General features: G+C 38.8%; 1 protein-coding gene across 2 annotated transcripts in view; it reads left to right on the forward strand.

Moving 5' to 3' along the window:
* CNOT10 (CCR4-NOT transcription complex subunit 10) overlaps positions 1-13,333 on the forward strand; it is a 63,069-nt gene that overhangs the window by 13,880 nt on the left and 35,856 nt on the right. For both annotated transcript variants that reach the window (XM_079933120.1, XM_079933121.1), the window contains exons 4-8: positions 3,295-3,445; positions 5,905-6,047; positions 8,909-8,995; positions 9,551-9,634; positions 11,096-11,213. In XM_079933120.1, the coding sequence (XP_079789246.1) occupies positions 3,295-3,445; positions 5,905-6,047; positions 8,909-8,995; positions 9,551-9,634; positions 11,096-11,213 (583 nt within the window). The remainder of the gene's footprint in view (positions 1-3,294; positions 3,446-5,904; positions 6,048-8,908; positions 8,996-9,550; positions 9,635-11,095; positions 11,214-13,333) is intronic.

The raw sequence follows: 13,333 nt of genomic DNA on the forward strand, positions 1-13,333 counted from the left end.
GCAGCGTGAAGTCTTAGTTGCCCCTCGGCATGTGGGATCCTAGTTCCCCGACCAGGGATCGAACCCGTTTCCCTTGCGCTGGAAGGCTGATTCTTAACCACTGGACCAGCAGGGAAGTCCCCTATCTCAATTTTAAATTGAGGTTTAGAGGACCTACTAATTTTAATTTTTACAGCTAGGAAGGGGAGAAGCAGGATTTGAACCAGACCCTCTGACTCTTGAGCCTGTTCTCATAACTGCCTCAGTCTTTGTAAATGTGTATGTCATCACGCTACATCATTGCTCTAGTCTTATTAACCATGATTTATCTGGAGCTCCAGAATCAGAGGAAAGATGATGTTTGCTGATGTCTAGTACTTGTGCCCTACAACCCCATAGACAGTTTCTTGCAGGGAACATTAATTTGGGCTTTGAGTACAAGTTCATCCTGAAAACTTTTTTTAGAATAAGAGGCTCCTGGGGACTTCCCTGGTGGCACAGTGGTTAAGAATCCACCTGCCAGTGTAGGGGACACGGGTTCAATCCCTGGTCCAGGAAGATCCCACATCCCACAGAGCAACTAAGCCCGTGTGCCACAACTACTGAGCCTGCTCTCTAGAGCCCGAGAGCCACAACTTACTAAGCCTGTGTGCCACAACTACTGAAGCCCATGCGCCTAGAGCCCATGCTCCACTATAAGAGAAGCCACCGCAATGAGAAGCCCATGCACCACAACAAAGAGTAGCCCCCACTTGCCACAACTAGAGAAACCCCACACGCAGCAATGGAGACCCAGTGCGTCCAAAAATAAATAAAATAATTAATTAATTAAAAAAAAATAAAGAATAAGAGGCTCCTGCAAACTTCCTGTAATTTAATTTTTGGCTGCATTTGTTGCTGCTTGTGGGCTTTCTCCAGTTGCACCAGGCAGGGGCTACTCTTTGTTGTGGTGTGCGGGCTTCTCACTGCAGTGGCTTCCCTTGTTGCGGAGCACGTGCTCTAGGCGTGTGGCCTCAGTAGTTAATTAACTCAGTAGTAGTTAATAAGATTGGTTCAGTAACTAACACACAGACACACACACACCCAGTGCCTTCCAACTCTTGAGTTTCCTACAAGTGTTTGTACTTGTGTCTCCTTGCTTTCTCTAAATCATACTTCTGTTCAGTCACATGTCCTGGGCATAGTGACACACCTTGTCAGTCTATTCCACTTTCAGTGACTTTTTATCTCATTTAGTGAGTAGTTTTTGTTCTGGCTGGAGCAATTACTAGATTATTTTGGTGAATCATAGAAAATGTGGCAAAGTTATTCATATCGTAAGTTCAACCTTTGCTGAAACCAAAACTCCTTAATTTGTCCAAAACCCCTTTTTCTGGCTGAGAATTATCCCTTCTTAGCTTATTCTCTCTTCATTGCATAACTACCTAGAAGTGTTACCTTTCTTTGGAAATTGAGTTTTCTCTATTTAAAGAGACTCCTTTTAATCACTTGAAGATAGAGACTTGATAAGTGAACACTATAAAGACCCCAAACTCATTGAGATGCACATGCTATTAGCTAGCTAGGACCAATTGTTAACAATTGAATCCTCCTGTCAGGCTCACCACATGGGTGATTGAAATCTGCAGAAGTCTGATTACAAATCACTATGTATCATGAACTTTCTGTTTCTTATCATTAGCTAGACCAAGGTTGTTAAGTCCCTGTACAGTTGAACCTGGAGGTCCACGGGGGTTTGATTCCAGGGACCGCCCCCCACAACCGCGGTAGCAAAATCCACAGTTCAAGTCCCTTATATAAAATGGCATAATATTTTGATATAACCTACACACATCTTCCTATCTTCCTGTATACTTTATTCATTTATATTTTTTTTGCGTTACGCGGGCCTCTCACTGTTGTGGCCTCTCCTGTTGCGGAGCACAAGCTCCGGAAGCGCAGGCCCAGTGGCCATGGCTCACGGGCCCAGCCGCTCCGTGGCATGTGGGATCTTCCCGGACCAGGGCACAAACCCGTGTCCCCTGCATCGGCAGGCAGACTCTCAACCACTGCGCCACCAGGGAAGCCCTTCCTGTATACTTTAAATCATCTCTAGATTATTTATAATACCTAATACAATGTAAATGCTATGTAAATAGATGCCAGCGCACAGCAAATTCAAATTTTGCTTTTAGGAACTTTATGGAATTTTTTCCCCCAAGTGTTTTCAATCTGTGGTTGGTTGAATCCACAGATGTGGAACCTGTGGATACAGAGGGCCAACTGTATGTCAAAATTCCACTGCTTAATTTAGGAAAATGTCATTCTTAGAATTAATTACTTAACATTCCTCAGTAATTTATTGCAGTCGTTGTGGTGGCAAAGAAAGATAAATTTTAATACAGGTAGAATTCCATTTTAATGTGTTCCATGGGATTATAGAATGGTTGTAAAACTTGATAAAAATTTAAAAGCCTATTACAGAAAGTGGGTATACAGATCGTCATTAGCTTTAAAATGCTAAGTGTTGTGACTTTTCTTCTTTTGGTATCAGATGTGGATGTTAGGGTTCTAGTAAAGCCATTAAAAGCCGATTTTCACCACCATGTGTGACAAAGTGTATTTTTGTTGTTCATTACTTTGAAAAATCTTTTTTTTTTAATTGTGAGAATAAAACCGGAACATAATAGGAAAATCAGAAAATATACTTTCTAGTCATATGACCTCAGGCAAGATAATTAAGCTTTTTTTCGTTTGTTTCCTTATTTATAAAAAGGAAATGATAATATCTGTGTCCTTGAGGTATGAGAAGGATTAAATGAGGTATTCTCTGTAAAGGGTTTAATGTAGCAGGCCTGGCACATAGTTAAATAGTATTATTTGTTAATGTTTAAATTTACTTTGGTTTTTACAAAATGGAATCAAGTTTATGTATATGTACCTCATAACATCCTCATAGGAAAGGTCGTTTTGAGTTTTGCCCACTCCCTATGTAGCCTCTTGCTACGTGAGGCTGGAAAGTGGGAATCTAACTCAGAAGCCACACTGGCTTTTAGAAAGCATTGAGGATACCTTCACAGTGGCAAGGAAGAGACTCGCCTTGCCTTGGGCAAGGTACTTAATAAAGTCCCATCAGAATGTTTTACTTAGCAGAATTTTATATGAATGAAATAATTTTTAGTATGTGAGAGTAATTAAAATCTAGAGGTCCTATTAAAAATGTGGAAAATTTTAGAGTAAGAAATGTTGGTCTGTGTTCCTGTTTATTCATTTAGAGTCTTTCACTTTTGCTCTTTAGTACTGTTAGAACATAATCCCTATTGATTGTTTAAATAGGTGCACTCGGCTGTTGAAGAAATGGATGGATTAGATGATGTTGAAAACAGTATGTTGTATTACAATCAAGCAGTCATCCTGTATCATCTCCGGCAGTATACAGAAGCCATATCCGTTGGTGAAAAACTTTATCAGTTCATAGAACCTTTTGGTATGTTATCTGTCAAATCAGAAATTTGCCTATCTTCTCATACCTGTGAAGGTTTCTGATACTTTCATCTAGATAATAACCTGAATCAGAATTACATGTGAGTGTTTAAAGAAAGAAAAAAAGCTGTGTCGAGTTTTCTTAATGGTTAGAAAAAATAAAAATTATATCACTTTTAGATGAATCCAGGTTTTCCTTTAATATCCCAGTTACCCCCACCCCAGTTTTTGATGATAACTGTTAGAAATGCTATTTCTAATTGAAAAGATTTACTGATTTTTTTTTTCTTTGATGTTTAAACACCACCTCAGTGTACCTGATCCTTTCTTTCTTAAGTAGTATATTAAGGAAGGAGTGTTTTGGAATGTTAGGGGACAATGTAGTATTTTATTTTGTATATTGCCTAATTGAAATTTCTGTGGGTAATCATAGAGTAGATAGTATAGAACACAATTAGCTTTTTTGTTAACTAGCTTACAATTACTAGCCTCAAGTGAGAGTAGTGAGACAAGTAAGGGCAAAGAAAGAAGAGGGAGCAAATAAAGCAGCAAAGCTGGACCCAGGAAATGTTTGAGAGGGCCGTTAGTTTCCAGCCTGCAAGCAATCAGATTTCAACTGTCTTTTTCTCCATGGCTCCTTTCTTTTAAATTCAAAACACTGGGGCGAATTCCTGATTTATAAACCCCTTATTGCTGTTATGGTCACCACAGGACGGGTGGTGGTCTGTACTTGCTCTGGTACTTTGGGAAGGTTCCAGGGTCCCTTGTGCTGACGGCTGGCTGGAGAGCTCTCACTGTGGCTCCAGGGAGGCCTTTTCCAGGTGCTCTTCTGCCCCTCAGCCCTTGAAGATGCAGTGGTTGACAGACTAGGCAGGAGACATCAGTGGTGAAGGATTGTGTGCTAGGGACCAGTTCCTTTCCCCTGTAAAGCTGGAAATCAGTTACACTTCTAGGATGGCACAGGTGTGCTTTTGCTAGAAAGCTGGTTTTTAGAATTTCCAGAACAGTTAATGAAATGATGTTCATCTTTACTATGGCTGAGCAGAATATAGCAACCAACTAGTCAGTTTTTAGATCCACTTTTCCTCCTTCTTTGAAAACTTTTTTTTTTAACTTAATTACTTGGCTCTTCATACAACATAAATTATTGAGCATACCCTATGGAGCAGACACTATTCTAGGGTCTGAAGATAATACAGTGAATGAAAGAGAGGAAGTCTTTACCGTCATTAAGCTTATGTTCTAATGGCAGAGAGAGGCAATACGATAAATACATCTGGCGAGGTAGTTAAATGCTGCAAAGAAAGGCTAAAATTGGGTAAGAGGATTGACTGGGGATGTTATTTTTAGATAAGATAATTGAGGAAGGCCTGGGATAAGACAGTATTTGAGAGATGCTTGAATGAAGAGAAGAGGTGAGCCATGCAGCTGGGGGAAAGCATCACAGCCAGAGGTAATAGTGTGTGCAGAGGCCCTGCGGTGAGCGTGGTCCTGGCAAGTGAGAGAAGCAGCAGGAGCGCCGTGGTGACTGGAGCGAGGTAGGAGCACAGGGTTAGCATTTTAGCCTAGGGAAGGACTCACTCTTTTTCAGGTGTGGTGGGCAGCCCTTGGAGATGTGTGACCTTTGCACACCAACTGCACTGACTTTAGTTCTAAATGGATTCTACTCTGGCCGCTGTGTAAGAGCAAGAATGGAATCAGGAAGACTTGTTAGGAGGCTCTTAAGGGCTTTTGAAATGTTCAGTTCTTGATTATAGCAGCCTTCTTTTAGACGCTTTCCATTTATCTTCTCTTTTGAAAGGAAAGGAAAATAGTGTTATGTCATATACCAGATTAACCCTCCTCTCTTCGCTGGGCTCTTCTTCCTTTGAAGTTCTTGTCTTTATATTTTCCTCTGGGCTGTTTCAATTTTCTGGTATACTCCAGTCCACACCTTGTTTCTTTTATGTCTGTAATCGCCCTGTTTCTTTTCCCCATCTCTGTGCCTAGAAAGGAAGTCTTTTTCCTAGAGTCATAGACCTTTTTAGAGTTAGAAGGAACCTCGGGATCGCCTGGTCCACCCCCTGCCTTCAGGCATGTGAAGTATTCTCCCCATTTTACAGGTCAGCCAGCTGAGGTCTAAGTAGTTCAGTGATGTGCAGAGGCTGCACATCTATTAAGTAGCCAAGCAGGCACTGGAACTAGGGTTTCCTTCCACCTAAAGTAATACTCCTCATTTCATGTGCTGGTATTTGGTAGATATTTTGCCAAAGGAATTTCAGACAGTAGAATCCCTGATATGAGAGGCCTTGAGATGCCTAATAGAATGACACTGTGGCTTCCATCCACAGCTCTAGGTAATAAATATTCCTTTAAGTCAAGACTCAGGCTTTGCTTTTAGAGCTTTTTCTGTGGGGAATGGTCTGAGATGCTTGCTTCACTTTGGATTGTGACTTTTCTTTTCATGTTTTTTTCCCCCCCCAGAAGAAAAATTTGCCCAAGCAGTGTGTTTTTTGCTCGTAGACCTGTATATATTAACCTACCAAGCTGAGAAAGCTTTACATCTTCTTGCTGTTCTAGAAAAAATGATTTCACAGGGCAACAATAACAAAAATGGAAAGAATGAGGTGAGTGTTCTGAGGTGATCAGACTAAAATGTAAAGTATGATTAATATTTATGGTTATTAAATATTTTAACAGCTTTATTAAAATATAATTTACATACACAAAATTTATCGTTTTAAAGTATACCATTCAGTGGTTTTTAGTATACTCAGAATTGTGCAACCATTACCACTATATAATTTCATCACTCTGGAAAGAAACCCTGTACCTGTTAGCAGTGATTCCCTTTCCCTCCTTCCCTCGGCCTCTGGTCACCACTAGTTTACTTTTCTATCTCTGTGGATTTGCCTCTTGTGGACGTTTCATATAAATGCAATCATACACTATGTGACCTTTTGTGATTGGCCTCTGGTATATTATTTTCAGTTTACCATGTGTAGCCTGTAGCATTCCTTTTTCATGTATTTCATTCCTTTTTATGGCCAAATAGTATTCCGTTATGTAGATATGCCACATTTTTTAATCCATTCATCAGCTGATGAACGTTGGGTTGTTTTCCTCTTTTGGCTGTTATAAGTAATGCTTCTATGAACACTGATGTACAAATTTTTGTGGGGGCATGTTTTCAATTCTCTTGGGTGTGTATTTAAGAGTGGAATTGCTGGATCATTTGGTAACTCTATGTTTAACTTTCGGAGGAACTACCAGACTGTTTTCCAAAGTAGCTGCACTATTTTATATTCCTACCAGCAACTTTTGAGGGTTCCAGTTTCTCCACATTCTCACTAGCCCTTACCCGTCTTTTAAAAATTGTAACCAACCTAATGGGTATGAAGTAGTATCTCATAATAGTTTTGATTTCCCTAATGACCAAGGATATATGTTCACATCTTTTCATGTGTGAGATATTAGTTTTACAGAATGTGAAGATTAGAATGAAGACCACAAAATTCCATTATCTGGGAAAATTTCATCATTAAAGTTCTTCAAAAAGAGGACATACTTATGACAATTAAGCTTCACCACGTTCTGGAGACACTTGGTGTAAATTAAGAACACATCTTCGTTCTTGTGTTTTTCATTTTGCTTGTGCTTCTGGCTGCCAAGGGATGATCCTTCTTTCTTCCTCTTCCTGCTTCTTTGTTGAAAAAGGAGTGTTTGTAGAAAACAGATTATCAATACATTTCTTTCTGCCTGTATAAGTTCTTGAGGTTTAAAAATAAACATTTAGCGTTACTTTTTACAGGCGTGTATATCTGAGAGTTCAGTTAAATAATCTTAGCATTATTCCCAAACACTGTCTGTCGTGTAGTAAAACATTTCGTTTTTATATTCAGTACTTGTAATAGTTGATGAAATATAACTCATTTCAGCAGATGCTGTGTCCTCTATGAGGTGGTACTAAGGTGACAAAAATGAAAACACTGCAGTTGTTGCTTTTCAAGGAACTCACATCTGTGGGAAGAGAAAGATGGAGCAAAATCTGTTCATGACAAGGAGCAAGGAGGTTAGGGAACGTTTCAGAGCAGTTTGGATGTTTGACTTGAGCCTTGAAAGATGTAACAGTTCAACAAGTCAGAAGAGGAAAGATGGAGCAGGATGACCATCCTGGCAGAGTAGAGAGTACAGAAGGAGTGAGAGTGGTGTGTGGGAGGATTTCTGGTCATCTGACCTGGGGAGTACCTGAGGGATGTGATGGAGATCATTGGGGTGAGATTGGCATCTCAAATATGGGTCAGATCGTGAAGGACTTTGAATACTTTGCTAGGTATTTAGGGTATGATGTTGGCAGTGTTGATACCAGAGAAAGTTTTGTTTTGTTTTGTTTTTTAATTTATTTACTTATTTGGCTGCACCGGGTCTTAGTTGCAGCACGCATTATCTTCGTTGCTGCGTGCGAATTCCTAGTTGTAGCATGTGGGATCTAGTTCCCTGACCAGGGATCGAACCCAGGCACCCTGCATTGGGAGCGTGGAGTCTTAGCCACTGGACCAGCAGGGAATTCCCCAGAGAATGTTTTTAAAGAGGGAATGACATGATCTATTGTGGGTTGCAGAAAGACAATCTGAGTTCTGACCAAGTAATATCCAGGCTTTTTTTTTTTCTTTTTAATAAATTTATTTATTTATTTTTGGCTGCATTGGGTCTTCGTTGCAGTGCTTGGCCTTCTCACTGAGGTGGCTTCTCTCATTGCGGAGCACGGGCCGTAGAGCACGTGGGCTTCAGTAGTTGTGGCATGCAGGCTCTAGAGCACAGGCTCAGCAGTTGTGGCACACAGGCTTAGTTGCTCCACCGCATGTGGGATCTTCCCAGACCAGGGATCGAACCTGTGTCCCCTGCATCGGCAGGCGGACTCTCAACCACTTCGCCACCAGGGAAGCCCTATCCAGGCTTTTTAAACCTAGCCCATCACTATACTAAACTATGAGCTTCTTATAAGTAGAGTTTCTTGTCATCCACTCCAAACTATTTTTGTTTTTTAATTTTTATTGGAGTATAGTTGCTTTACAGTGTTGTGTTAGTTTCTGCTGTACCGTAAAGTGAATCAGTTATACGTGTACATATATCCACTCTTTTTTAGATTTCCTTCCCATTTAGGTCACCACAGAGCACTGAGTAGCGTTCCCTGTGCTAAACAGTAGGTTCTCATTAGTTATCTATTTTATATATAGTGGTGTATATATGTCAATCCCAGTCTCCCAATTCGTCCCAACCCCTCCCCCCTTCCCTGCTTGGTAACCATAAATTTGTTCTCTACACCTGTGACCCACTCCAAACAATTAAACCTGAATCTCTGGGACCTGGGATTCAGAATTTTGAAAATGTTCTCTAGGTGATTCAGATTAGCTCACTTGGAAATCAGTGATTTCAGTTATGGTTAAAAATATTTAATTTTGGTTAACTTTGTTTCACCACCCTACAGACTGGTAATAACAGCAACAAAGATGGGTCTAATCATAAAGCTGAAAGTGGAGCTCTAATAGAAGCTGCGAAGTCAAAGATACATCAGGTAGCATAAATTTTAAGAGAAGTTATATGTGACATGTATTTACTAGTAGTTAATGAATGATGAAGAATGTGATAGATCATTGAGAGCAGTAAATAATTCAAGGCATGTATGCTTATTTGGCTTTGAAGTATTACAGTTTAGAAGCATGTTTATCCTTCTAAATATATTTTGCTCAAGATGATAATGCAATGTTATTTCTTTTACTTCTCTATAGAAAATTGAGAGAAATGGCCTGGGAATGTAGTGGATGATAAAAATCAGTTTGTAGAATTTTAAAATTCATTGTTAGTTAGCCATATGCAGTTAAGAATTAATAGGATTTTTGCTTGGAACTTAGTTATAAATTTCATCCTGCCATGTTTTAGTTTTTAAAAGTATATTCCAAGAGTACAATAAAAATAGATTATTTAAGATAATTTTAAACTCGCTTTTGCAAGTAACTGGTGTAACTGTTGTGAACAGATTGGGCTTAATTTTCTTGACTAGAAAGTAAAATTGCTTCAGCATCTGTAAATCCACTACAGTTCCTACATACTAGCGTTTTTCCTTTGACAGTATAAAGTAAGAGCGTATATCCAAATGAAGTCCCTGAAGGCATGCAAAAGGGAAATCAAGTCTGTCATGAACACAGCTGGGAATGTAAGTTTCTTCTTAAGTTTTCTCTTTTTTTTTTCAATTAGCAGCTTTTATGTCGTAAATTTTCTTATTTGGACAATAGGTATTATCAGTTTTAAATAATTTATCACAGTCTATTATAGTGTATATATACTGCCAGCTGTAACCCTTTATACTGAGTTGTGAAGTAGTGATCATACTGTGTCTATAATTTAACATCATACTTTTCTCACTTAAAATTATAACAAGCATTTCCCTTTGGTATATAGCCTTCAAAACCACCATTTTGAATAGCTGTCCAGAATTCTTTGAGTGGTTTATCACAATTCACGTAAACATTTACTGTTATTAGACACTTTAGGATTTTTTTAGATTATACTCAAAACATTTATTAAAGATAAACAGTTTGGTTGTAGCCCAAACCTGCCCCTTCCAAATGATCTTTGGCTGGACAATACCTTCAGTTTGATTAGTGCCAGAGTACTTGAGTTATAATTACTCCTTCATTTCCCTCCACCCCATCCCTCCACTAATAAGTAATTTTTTTAAAGACAGTAGAGGGAAAGTTTAGGAAAACTGTTAATTAAAAGTGTGAAATCATAAAGAGATACGGTTTATAGAAGGAATAGTTCAGGAAAATTGACTCTAGAAATCTCAGGCAGGATCTAGATTGGCCACTGGGTCAGTTTTACTCAGGTGATTTTTGAGAACACTTGTAGCCTAGACCTGAAGGGTAGACTTGAGGCTAAGAGGGAAAGGCTTAAGTATAAGTAGCCAGCCAGCCGTTATCAAACCTTTTTTGGGAGAAAAGACATGATTCCCTTCCTTAAAGTATACCATCATCAGAGGGGAGAGACAAACAGGAAAATAAATAATTGTTAGTCATACCCAAATCAGGGAAAACTTCAGGAGGAAGTTTTAGGAGAAGCAAAAGGTGGTCTGTGATCTAAAGCATGATTTTTGTAACAGCAAGATTAGCCCTTGAAAATAAGGAATTCTGTTAGGGAATTTTTCCATTCATAAAATGACACTTTTTTCCCCCACTTGGAAAAGCATTTGATTATTTGTACTTCTTTGGGTTCTAATGGAGGTGTATTTATATCCTAAAAAATAAGGGAGATCACCAGTCTCTGTAATAACCATTAAAATGAAGGACTTAGTTTCTGCTGTTACATTGGCTTTCAATTAATAGTGTAATAGATGAAGACAGTCAGTGGATATTTTGCAGACTGTATTCTTACTCATATATGTTATATGTATTTTTTTTAGGTAGACCTTTAATAATTCAGTTTGTAAAGTGCTCTCTGCCAGGTTTCATTGTTTTAGATTGTGAGAGCAATGGAAAGCTCAGAGACCATAGTTTTTGTGACCGTGGCTTAAGTGACTCATGTATGCCCTTGACCACATGCCAGTGCAACAGTCTGATTATGATCTCACATTAGGCATCTGAGTACAAACTGTAAGAAACTTATGTTTTCTTTACAGTCTGCACCCTCCCTGTTTCTTAAAAGCAATTTTGAGTACTTAAGAGGCAATTATCGAAAAGCTGTGAAGCTGTTGAATAGTTCAAACATTGCTGAGCATCCAGGATTCATGAAAACAGGTAAAAGAAAATTGTGAAGTTTGGGTATTTTCTTCCTGACTCTTATGCCTTGTTTCTTGGTTTTTTTCCCTAGACTGCTGTTCAGAGTGATTTTTGCTAATTTTTTAAATGAAAATGTTTTATTATTGCTGCTTCAGAAAATTCCTGGTATTTTATTACTCATTTCCATTTTAAAAGAAACCTCCCTTCTTATTTTACTTTTCTTTCACTTCATATGCTCTTTATATCATTTTGGTTTTAATACCAGCTTAGAAATTCTGTCCAGGGCATAAGGTCCTTGGTCTTTTGCTTTGTGAAATGAGTCCTTTTAAGGAAATGAGATCATAATGTTTTTACTTTTCCCTTCTCTCCCATAAAAGCAGTGAATAATATGATACTAAAATGAAAGGTAGAATTTGTAGCTGTCATTTAAGTTCATATCATTGCTGTTTTATGGGGAAGAAGGAAAATCAGTTTATTCAAGAAATGAGGTTAAACTATTTTTTTTAAGATTTTTTTTTTTAATGGGGCCCATTTTAAAAATCTCTATTGGGACTTCCCTGGTGGCACAGTTGTTAGGAATCTGCCTGCCAATTCAGGGGACACGGGTTCAAGCCCTAGTCTGGGAAGATCCCACATGCCGCAGAGCAGCTAAGCCCGTGTGCCACAAATATTGAGCCTGTGCTCTAGAGCCCGCGTGCCACAACTACTGAAGTCCGCGTGCCCTAGAGCCTGTGCTCTGCAACAAGAGAAGCCACCACAATGAAAAGCCCGCGCACCACAATGAAGAGTAACCCTCGCTCGCCGCAACTAGAGAAAGCCCGCACACAGCAACAAAGACCCAACACAGCCAAAAATAAATAAATAAAAATTTTAAAAAGACATAAATAAATAAATTTATTTTTTTAAAAAAAGAAATCTAATTAAAGTCTCTATTGAATTTGCTACAGTATTGCTTCTGTTTTATGTTTTGGTTTTTGGCCACGAGGCATGTGGGATCTTAGCTCCCCAACCAGGGATCGAACCCACACCGCCTGCATTAGAAGGCGAAGTCTTTAACCACTGGACCACCAGGGAAGTCCCAAGGTTAAACTATTGAAAATATTTTGTACCAAGTTCAGAATGCAAAGGATGAATATAGTGTTTGTTTCGTTTGAGATTCTATTCAGACCAATGCACAGAACACACATGCAAACATACTCAAACCTTCCCGCATTCACCCCTTCAGTTCAGTGGAGTCATAGAGGATGGAGAAAGTCAGTTTTTTCCATTATAATTCTCTTGGGTACTCCATTTGTTCTGAGTACCCATTTCTGATTCTGTTAAATTTTTATTTTTCATGTTTTTATTGTCATAGTTTCTCCTCAGAGACCCTGTAATACCCAAACGGGAACGGTCTCTCAGACTAAAAAGGTAATATACATTGCAGAAATTTTACTTAGAATTGTCTTGACACAGATTTCAGAATTTCAGATATTGTCAGTCTTTAAAATGGAGCAGGACATGTAGTCGACTAGTCAACAGTTATGATAATCTAATAGGATAGATTTTATATATAGTTATATACTTTAATGTATTGATATTTTTCATAGTATTAATTTTAAAATCTTTAATTTGCTTCCCACACATAAAATTCAGTGTTTGCTGCTGATAAAATAGGCTTATTAGAGAAGATTTGGGAATAGAATTTCTCCTAAATTGTTCATAATGCCACTCGCCAGAAGCAACCTCCTTTAAAACATATTAATGTATTTCTTACTCTTTTTTCCTCCGCCTAGTTTTTTTTTCTTTCTTAAATATTCTCATTGTTTAATTTTAAAACATATCAGAGGCCAACCTTTAATTTTTAGCATTCAATGAATATTCTGATTATTAATTTTATCAATCTAGTTGGGTGTTTTACATCATTGAGGAAAAGACAGACTATCAGTAAATTGTTTTGGAATGTTTGGGAAACCATTTAGAAAAAAACAATTTAGAGGGCTTCCCTGGTGGCGCAGTGGTTGAGAGTCCGCCTGCCGATGCAGGGGACACGGGTTCGTGCCCCAGTCTGAGAAGATCCCACATGCTGCAGAGCAGCTGGGCCCGTGAGCCATGGCCGTTGAGCCTGCGTGTCTGGAGCCTGTGCTCTGCAACGGGAG

Source organism: Stenella coeruleoalba (assembly GCF_951394435.1).
Source record: "Stenella coeruleoalba genome assembly, chromosome: 10".
Taxonomy (NCBI): Eukaryota; Metazoa; Chordata; class Mammalia; order Artiodactyla; family Delphinidae; genus Stenella; species Stenella coeruleoalba.